We start from the raw sequence: 10,659 nt of genomic DNA on the forward strand, positions 1-10,659 counted from the left end.
TCACAGAATAAATTGGGATTTAATTCCATAGATAAAAATATATAGAATTATAACTTGAGAAGGAATGGCCAGATGACTCAAGTAAATGAGCAGAAACAAAGGCAGGAGTGGAGACAACGGAAGGACTGAGAAAAGCAGGCTGGAATGAGTGAGGTATTAGACAACTTGGGGACAGAAACATATTTAGACACATCAGAGAAGAAAACTCTTTTCTGAGAGCAAAATGCACAAGAAAACTCAATCTAACCAGATCTTAGCAATTCATTCTTTTTTAGAACTGTATTGTTCTGGATATATATCCATAATATGATATATACATAAAAGATTACATAGTTATATTCATAGTCAGTGCTGGGGTAGCTAAACTTGATACTGTTATAAGTTCCCCTCTGTTTCTCTGACTTACAAGGCCATTCTCTACATGTCTATTCAGAAGAAAGATTCAGTGAGTTCGTAGTCAAGCTTGTACCTGGGCTGTATCCATAGGACTGCAGTGAGAGACTAAATTTCTGCATCTTCCCTCTATCTGGTTCTCCAACAGGGAGGAGATCAAGAAAGTCAAGATGGTGACCTCACCAATGTGATCAAAGCCCCACCCAATTTTACTTGCATTGTAAAACATGTTACCTATTAGACTGGATTCAGACTCAATCATGCTTTGAACAGGCTCATTGAAATTACTAAGATGATGATTAACCAGTCTCACTGGTTTTAGTGAGAACACTTTAAGAGTATGTAAGGTAGAATCCAACCTATGATCTCAATTACTTGATTAGTGATTATGCTTATATTTTGTTTTGCAGGCTTTAGAATTGCTTTATAAATTGATAGTGCGATATTTAAAACTTCCCTGAGCAATTTATAACTCTGCTTACATATGGTTGGTGATATAGCTCTTAATTTCTTAAAACAAAATAATAACATAGAAAGTACATACACTTTCAGTTAATTGGCAGCTTTGCCACTTAATGAAACCATTTAGTAAGTGTATTACTTACATTGCAGGGAAGGAAGAGTCACAATCACAAAATGACTCCAAATTTCTTACTGGAGCATATTTGTGCAGTTGTACTTATATAACACAAATTATGTTTACAGCTTAGTTCTTTTTTAGACAAAGTAAAAGCATTAACACAAGTGGTCCATTTTTTGTCAAGTACAACTGCATAGCAATTTTCAGTTAGATATTTAGTAGCAAGATTCCATTCTGAAACATGTAATAATAAAGCAAGGAATAACGCAGATATTATTTTAATATTACGGACATTTTGGCTACTGCTTCTGCAGTAAGACAACATTTTACCACTTATTTGTTAATGTAATGTTGTAATATCAAATTGGTAGCTGAATGTAAGATGCCTTGCTTATTCCCTGGTGTTTTTATTATTATTATTAATATTAATATTATATTTTTGTGCCAAGACCATGATAAATATTTCTTCATTCATACTAAAGATACTTGCAAGTATTGGTTGGATCAGTAGCACTGAAAGACTAACAGGAAACATAGCAGGAGACAGTTCATTGAAAAGGTACTACTTGTTGTTCCAGGCAGTTGTAGCTATCATCTCAACTTTGGCACTGTAGTAACTCCTCCAAGCCTGTCCATCTGCTCCATCTGGACTAGCAGTTACTAAAGGAGGGGTCCTCCTGAATGTGTGATTTTCAGGCAGCATTACAAGGAGGCACATTTTTGAAAAGAATTTACACACAAATCACAAATGCTTATATTAGGAATCTACTGATATCAAAGCAAACAAGGAAAACATTAAAGAGCTTCAGAAGGATAGATTACAAAAAAGAATCAGAATATTAGGGAGCAGAAACAGGAAACCTATTTATTTAAGAATGTCACAAGAAATCAGAAAGCAAAAATAAATGCCTTCAAGACTAAAACGATGTTATTTAAAAAGAGAGAGGGGAGAAGAGTCACATAGTGTGGGCATGGTATATCAGTCAGTTGGTCAGTCAGTGCCCCTTAGATCTCTCAAGGTGTGAGTACTCAATACTTCTTTTTCTTTTCTTGAGAATAGTTTTCATCTGTGACATTCAGGGAATCTGTACTACCATTCCCTGTGACCACACTGGTTAGTATTTTTTCTATCTCCCTAGGCAGTACTTGTCTTTCTTCATTTTCTGTTTCCCTGTGGTAGAAATAATTAAAATTGGACACAATGACTGGCACGGGGAGTGCGATGGTGAGCACCCCCGCTATAGCACATAGAGTCCCCACTATCTTTCCCCCCAGGGTGGTAGGGCACATGTCTCCATAGCCAACAGTCGTCATGGTGACCACAGCCCACCAGAAGCCATCAGGTATGCTGGAGAAATGTGACTGTGGTTCATCCACCTCTGCAAAGTAGATGGCACTAGAAAACAATATTACTCCAATGAAAAGAAAGAAGATGAGCAAACCAAGTTCCCTCATGCTAGCCTTGAGGGTCTGTCCTAAGATTTGTAGCCCCTTGGAGTGCCGAGAAAGCTTGAAGATACGGAACACCCTGACCAGGCGGATAATCCTGAGGATGGCCAAAGACATATTCTGCTGGCCATTCAGCTCATTGTGTTGAACCAACTCAGTAGTAAGGGTCACAAAATATGGAATGATGGATACAATATCAATGATATTCATAATATTTTTGAAGAACTCAGTTTTGCTGGGGCAAACAGTGAATCTGACAAGTAGTTCAAAAGAGAACCAAATGATGCAAGCAGTTTCTATCACGAAGAAAGGATCTGTGAAAGTATTAGATGCCACAGCAGCTTTGGTTAGGTTATTAGTTTCATGCTTTAGCTCCTTCTCATCTCTGAATTCAGGTAAGGTCTCTAAACAAAAAATAATAATAGAGATGACAATAACCAAAACTGAGACCAAAGCCACACCCCTGGCTGCATTTGAGCTTTCAGGGTACTCAAAGAGCAACCAGAACTGTCTATGGAAGTCATTGGATGGCAAAAGAGTGATAGGGTCCTTAATATAACCCTCATCTTCTCTGAACTGATCCATCGCTTCTTCACCCAGCTCATAGAAAGTGATCTCATCAGCAAAGACATCTATAGGGACATTAGCGGGTCTCCGAATTTTACCCCCAGACTGATAATAGTACAATATTCCATCAAAACTGGGCCTATTCCTGTCAAAGAAGTATTCATTCCTCATGGAATCAAAATAATGTATTCTTTTGTCAGGGTCTCCAAGTAGGGTATCTGGAAACTGATGAAGTGTCTTGAGCTGTGTCTCAAATTTCAGTCCAGCAATGTTGATTATTACTCTCTGGTCACCCTCATCCATGCCCCCATTCTCTGCCCCCAGGTGGTCACAGAACTCAGCAGACAACTTGGAGAATATGGTCTCATTGTTGGTGTTCTCTCTATTGAGGAATATTCTGCAGTTAGACAAAAAGTTGGTACAGCTGGGACGCCCTTTGTGCAGTTGCTCAGCAGCACTGAGGTCATTTGAAAAACAAGGATCTTCCATTATCTCATCAGTGTTGTCAAAACTAACTAGTGCCACCTCCATTTCCTTCCAAGTGGACACGTCCATCACACGGGAGCAATGAGATGAGCAGCATAAATCCCCAGGTTAGATACCAGTAGTGTGTGTCTTTCCCATGCTAACTGCAAATGGAGAGGGAGAGAGAGAGAGGATTTACTGTATGTATATGTGTTGTTTCCTTGCAAAGAATGAAATAAATGTGAAGTAAGGATTTTTTTTTCCCCTGCAGTTCTATTGTGTCCAATTCTCAACGACTGCCTGGAAAGTCCCTGCACTTTTCTTGGCAAGATTTCAGAAGTGGTTTGCCATTGCCTGCTTCCTAGGGCTGACGGAGAGTGACTGGCCCAATGTCACCCAGCTGGCTTTCATGCCTAAGTGGGACCAGAACTCACAGTCTCCCGGTTTCTAGCCTGTCGCCTTAACCATTAGACCATACTGGCTCTAGGATAATTGTTCTTTAAACAAACAGAATTATTTTTAAAGGAGGATTCTAGTAGGTATTTGGCATGCATATTTTGCTATAGCTACAGTTCTTCCAGCATAATTTACAATGCCCAAGGTTATAAGATTTTACAAGAGCAGTACCTTGGATGGATCCCAGAAATCCATGGACTATAATCTTTTCACCGACTTGTGAGAACTGTAGACACTTCTTTCAAATGGCATCTTCAAAGTGAGGCTGCTGGAGTAAAAAGTTTTTCATTTTGTATTTTAAATTCTGCCTGGCAGATAGGTTTTAGTACCTAAATTTAAGGGCTATCATGGCACCGGCTGGGGTGAGCAACAGAAACCCTCCATTATAAATTTAGAGTTCAGACATTTGCACATGCATGCATCTTTTTATTTTAAGTAAGCAGGGAATGGATTGCTTGCTTAGGGGAAACGGTTATCTTGACCACAAGCAGAAGCAGCAGTTTTGCATATTTCTGCATTAACACTTTTGAAAGATTCTGCTTTGGGCGCCACAGGCTAAAGAAATGCTGCAGTTTGCAGATGCCAAAACTGATGAATTTTGTGGACACTGGTTCTCAGTGTCAATACATGTTGCATTTTTAACACAAATAATTTCCAAATAACACCCACAGGGCTACAATAAAAACAATAGATTTGATAGCTCAGTGACACCAATATTTAACAAGCTTCTCGATTATGGAAACTTTGCAGTATTAAATGAATGCAAATATTTTGAGAAAGAATTCAAGTAGTCTATTTAGTGCTGGAAGAGAGAAGAATGGCAAATTCTGGAGCAGAAATAAATGGAAAAGATGATGCTACCCTAGGAAATTTTCATTCAGATGTTGACATATGTAGATCTCCAAAGTTTAAAAAAAAACTAAATTTTGAATTTAGTATAAGCATTTTAAGCTCTGTAGGGCTTCCAGCTTTGAAAAACAACCTCCCATCAGCACCATTTTGTAACCGTTTTAATGCTTCACAAACTAAAATTTTGGTGTTTGCTGTTTTCCAGATGTTTTGAGCTACATCTTCCATAACATTTCACCACAGCGGATGGGGCTGATGGGAACTGTGATTCTGTGCTAAACATAAAGCAAAACTATTCCTAGTGAACATTTCAGCACTACTTTTAACACAATAGCAGTTACAGTTCATTGGGCTGCATAGACTCCCAGCATTTTTCCTGCATTTTTCTCCCAGGAAATGTGTGTGCTCCTCCACATTACATATTCAGTGATGCTGAGATTACAAAGTAAAATATTGTTGTTCTTCAGTCAGTAAAATATTGTTGTTCTTCAGTCAGTGATTTTAAGTACATTCATCTTCTCTCTGGAATGTCTTACGTCTTGTTTCTACAACTATTTGTATGACACCTCATCCAAAGATTTCAAGAGGCTTACAACTCATAAAAATCATAAATAAAACCAGCCATAAATAGCATCCTATCCACTTCTTTAAAACCAGTCTCTCTGAGATGGTTTCCCCCACTCAAATAGCACTCTTTGCTCAAAGCTGCTTCAAAAAGAACCACATTAACCAAAAAAAAAAAAGGGTCATCCTATCTTCAGACTGAGGGGAAACCAAGAAGATGCACTTTCAGGCTCCCGTCCCCTGAATACCTTGAAGACAGTTTCAGTAGAGAATCCACAGCATGCATTCTCAGTAATGCATGAACTAGATGGGCAGATTCTATTCAGAGCAGACATCCCAGAGATAACAAGGTAAGTCTACATCACATCTGTCCTTTGGAACAATGCACCCCACCCCTGAGGTCTGTATGGCCCCACCGCTGCTGGCCTTTAAGAGAGCCTTAAAGACCTGGCCGTTCCTACAAGCACATCACCTGTACACTAGATGCGTGACCCTGCTATTTTTGATGCAATTATGTCCATCTTGGCTGTATTTATATTTAATTTTTGTATAGTTTTAATTGTTTGATTGTTTTTATTATTGTCAGCCACCCAGAGTCACTGGGTGACTATATAAATTGAACAAACAAACAAACAAATAATAAATAAATCCCCATCCACCCAGAACAGTCTTTTCTGTTGTTGTTAGTTGTATTATCTACTATTTTTAATCCTTTGTAACACTACCCAGAGTTGTTGACAAGTAGGCAGCCTTAGAAATTGCAATGGTGTGCAGTTTTCTCAGCAGGGTGTTTCAGAAGTGGCTTTCCCATGCCTTCTTCCTGGGGCTGAGAGAGAGCGACTCAAGGTCACCCAGCTGGCCTTGTGATTAAGTCAGGACTAGAACTCACCATCTCCCAGATTCTAGCTTGAAACCATAACCACAACACACATATTAACAATTATAAATAAATAAATATTGTGGAATGTTATGCTAGCTATTCTTTTTGGGGGGAGAGTAACAGTAAACTATTTTTTGTGCAAGCACCTTACCATGGAGCTCCTCCAACCTGTTCATAGCACACAGTGAGGCACTGTTATTAGGAAACAGAAGGAGGGAGCTGATTTAATAATTTGCCTTGCAGTACAAGACACTGGATTAGATTACCTACACTTGAAACCAGCTGGACATATGCCATGACCTATTCTAGAAGAGATTATCTAACTAGCTTAAGATGCCTCATTCACACAAGAACAGAGATAGCAACAAGCAAAAATAAGCTTTTATGTATAATTCTGAAAAATCAAAACTAGGGAAACACTGTCTGAGGCCTTGGAAGAAGCAGCTGTCAGTCCATGGCAGATGAGATAGATCCATACAGGAAATAATGATATGGGTTTTTTCCTGCTGTGTCCCTTTCTACTGTGGGAATTCCCTTGTCCACAGGAAATATAAAGCAATTGAGCCATTGCCAAAAATAAGTAGATGTTTGGGTTGCATAGTACATAAATTACGCCATGCAGCTTGGAGGAACTGAGACCTAGTAATCTGCTATGACAAACATCATTTGCGTAATATCCCTTCATATCTTCTATTCAAGATGATAATAATCCACAACATTTTAAAAAAGAATTTGAGCTTAAGCATCCAGGTTAGAATTCTTTCCAGAGGAGATCTTTGGATGCTCCCAGATGCTAGAAGTACCAATCAAAAGGCACTGTGGAGCTATTCCATTTTTTCCCTTCTATAACAGATTTCCTCGGGAATGAAAATTGTATGAAAAAGTATGAAAACTCCTGAATTAATCAAAAGGATTTTTGTTTTTAAAAAATCAAACAATCTCTGCAGCGTACTTAACCCCTGAACTTTCCATGATCACTAAAAGTCTCTGCATTTGTTTGTTACCAAAACCAACAAAACCATAAAGAAAAATCAGCCTACATCTGCCCTGAAAAAGTTCTTCTTACCAGGATACATGGAGAACAAGCAGACATGGCAATTTACCACCCTGCTCCTTAACTTTGTATCCAAAGTGGGCTTGAAATACTGAAGAAGAGATGGCAAAAAATAGCATCCAGAACACTCTCCCGTTTCTTCTTCCAGAACAGAAAGCAAACAGGAGGCTTTTAGCTCATTGCCTGACTGGATTTAGGAAGAGAAGCCCAAAGCCTGAGCAATGTGCTGGGTATCTCAAATCTATCCTTGGCTGTTTTCTCACCACTGGCTTAAGGCATTCCCACCCCTAGTTGTGCTGACATGAAAAAAAAAACCAACATAAAATTAGCTTCTGCTTCGTCAATTCCTAACTCTCTTATGACTTCCAACCACACTATGTTGTCCAGATTTCCAGATGTGCCATTCATTATAGATACATTAACTGTCTTTTGTTCCAGCTTCTGGCATCCCCTGCTCAGTACATCACCAGCCAGCAGACAACTATGCATAAATCAGGGCATTTTTGAAACACTTCACACTTTTGTATTTGTTGGCTTCTTGGAGATGGTTGTCTGTCCCTCCTCCCACATCCCATTTATGTGTCTCACAACTTAAAAATAATGTGACATGATGAAGAAACATATGGGAAGATCAATCTGAGCCATAAATGTGTGTCTATGATAATATTTAAATTAAATGAGCAGGACCAAACAGCTTGTAGCTCGAACAAGTACAATTAGATATATAGAAAGAGACACCAGGGCAGAAACAGAGAAGAGTGTGTCATGGCTAAATGTTGTAGAGTTGGGGAGCTGTAGCCAGTGCTTTCACACAGAAACTATCCTGTGTTTTAGCAGGTATTTCTAATACCTAAATTCAAGACCCAGGCTGGGCTGAGCAACAGAAACCCTCCATTATTGGTTCATATGAGCTCAGACTTCTCCACACACATGCATCTTTTTTTATTTAAGCAACCAGGGGGTGGATTCCTTGCCTATGGGGAAACACAGCTGCCTGCAATCTAGACCACCGGCAGAAGCAGCAGTTTTTCATATTTCCACATCACAGTATCAGTTTTGAGAAGTACATTTATGAAGGAGGTTCTCCTTTGATTACCACAGGCTAAAGCAGCAGCAAATGCTACAACCTGATGCAGTTTGTATGAACTGGTCCTTTTAACATAAACTGTTTCAGTAGGTCTGTAGTAAAAAAAAAAAAATTAAATGAGCAGGGGCAAACAAATTGTAACTTAGACAAGTATAATTAGATTACAGAGGGAGAGAACAGCCCAGGGAAGAGAAAACAGACTGTGCCCTAGCTAAATCAAGTGGAGCTGGGCAGCTGAAACAGACTGGCCACTGGCCAGCTGTGCTTTAACACAGAAGCTGTCCTGAGTCCTAGAGCTGGCTCAGTTGAGATGCCCATGCAAGTGTTCCTCAGCTTTTTTGCAGTTCACTAAAACCAACACCACTGCCAAGTTTTCAACCATGGGGAGAAGAGCTAAGGGTGGGGTTTCCCCTCTTTTGCAAATTCAATTTTTAAAAAATTGGTTGTGAATAAACAAAAGCAGTTTTACTGTTGTTGTTTATTCGTTTAGTCGCTTCCGACTCTTCGTGACTTCATGGACCAGCCCACACCAGAGCTTCCTGTCGGTCATCAACACCCCCAGCTCCCCCAGGGACGGGTCCGTCACCTCTAGAATATCATCCATCCACCTTGCCCTTGGTCGGCCCCTCTTCCTTTTGCCTTCCACTCTCCCTAGCATCAGCACCTTCTCCAGGGTGTCCTGTCTTCTCATTATGTGGCCAAAGTATTTCAGTTTTGCCTTTAATATCGTTCCCTCAAGTGAGCAGTCTGGCTTTATTTCCTGGAGGATGGACTGGTTTGATCTTCTTGCAGTCCAAGGCACTCTCAGAATTTTCCTCCAACACCACAGTTCAAAAGCATCGATCTTCCTTCTCTCAGCCTTCCTTATGGTCCAGCTCTCGCGGCCATATGTCACTACGTGGAACATCATTGCTTTAACTATGCAGACCTTTGTTGTCAGTGTGAAGTCTCTGCTCTTAACTATTTTATCGAAATTTGTCATTGTCTTCTCCCAAGGATTAAGCGTCTTCTGATTTCCTGACTGCAGTCAGCATCTGCAGTAATCTTTGCACCTAGAAATACAAAGTCTTTCACTGCTTCTACATTTTCTCCCTCTATTTGCCAGTTATCAATCAAGCTGGTTCCCATAATCTTGGTTATTTTGAGGTTTGGCTGCAAGCCAGCTTTTGCACTTTCTTCTTTCACCTTCATCATAAGGCTCCTCAGTTCCTCTTCACTTTCAGCCATCAGAGTGGTATCATCTGCATATCTGAGATTGTTAATGTTTCTTCCAGAGATTTTAACTCCAGCCTTGGATTACTCAAGGCCAGCTTGTCGCATGATGTGTTCTGCGTACAAGTTGAATAGGTAGGGAGAGAGTATACAGCCCTGCCATACTCCTTTCCCAATCTTAAACCAGTCTGTTGTTCTGTGGTCTGTTCTTACTGTTCCTGCTTGGTCGTTATACAGATTCTTCAGGAGGCAGACAAGATGACTTGGTATCCACATACCACTAAGAACTTGCCACAATTGGTTATGGTCCACACAGTCAAAGGCTTTAGAATAGTCAATAAAACAGAAATAGATGTTTTTCTGAAACTCCCTGGCTTTTTCCATTATCCAGCGGATATTGGCAATTTGGTCCCAAGTTCCTCTGCCTTTTCTAAACCCAGCTTGTACATCTGGCAATTCTCGCTCCATGAATTGCTGAAGTCTACCTTGCAGGATCTTGAGCATTACCTTACTGGCATGTGAAATGAGTGCCACTGTTCGATAGTTTGAACATTCTTTAGTGTTTTCCTTTTTTGGTATGGGGATATAAGTTGATTTTTTCCAATCTGATGGCCATTCTTGTGTTTTCCAAATTTGCTGGCATATAGCATGCATTACCTTGACAGCATCATCTTGCAAGATTTTGAACAGTTCAGCTGGGATGCCGTTGTCTCCTGCTGCCTTGTTATTAGCAATGCTTCTTAAGGCCCATTTAACCTCACTCTTCAGGATGTCTGGCTCTAGCTCACTGACCACACTGTCAAAGCTATCCCCGATATTGTTATCCTTCCTATACAGGTCTTCCGTATATTCTTGCCACCTTTTCTTGATCTCTTCTTCTTCTGTTAGGTCCTTGCCATCTTTGTTTTTGATCATACCCATTTTGGCCTGGAATTTACCTCCAATGTTTCTAATTTTCTGGAAGAGATCTCTTGTCCTTCCTATTCTATTGTCTTCTTCCACTTCCGCGCATTGCTTGTTTAAAATAATTCCTTATCTCTTCTGGCTCACCTCTGGAATTTTGCATTTAATTGGGCATATCTCCCCCTATCACTGTTGCCTTT

At 39.9% G+C, this 10,659-nt stretch overlaps 1 protein-coding gene across 1 annotated transcript; it reads right to left on the bottom strand.

The window, feature by feature from the left end:
- Window positions 1-2,002: 2,002 nt before the first annotated feature.
- On the bottom strand, window positions 2,003-3,573 carry KCNA10 (potassium voltage-gated channel subfamily A member 10). The gene has a single exon (XM_063299840.1). It carries the CDS (start codon window positions 3,542-3,544, stop codon window positions 2,003-2,005), a length of 1,542 nt encoding a protein of 513 aa, XP_063155910.1. The 5' UTR covers window positions 3,545-3,573.
- Window positions 3,574-10,659: the final 7,086 nt, after the last annotated feature.

The sequence above is a fragment of the Candoia aspera genome, chromosome 3 (assembly GCF_035149785.1).
Source record: "Candoia aspera isolate rCanAsp1 chromosome 3, rCanAsp1.hap2, whole genome shotgun sequence".
Lineage (NCBI taxonomy): Eukaryota > Metazoa > Chordata > Lepidosauria > Squamata > Boidae > Candoia > Candoia aspera.

What these genes read in the sequence shown, in the direction of transcription:
- KCNA10 (XM_063299840.1), bottom strand. Translation starts at nt 3,544, where the DNA reads ATGGACGTGTCCACTTGGAAGGAAATGGAGGTGGCACTAGTTAGTTTT.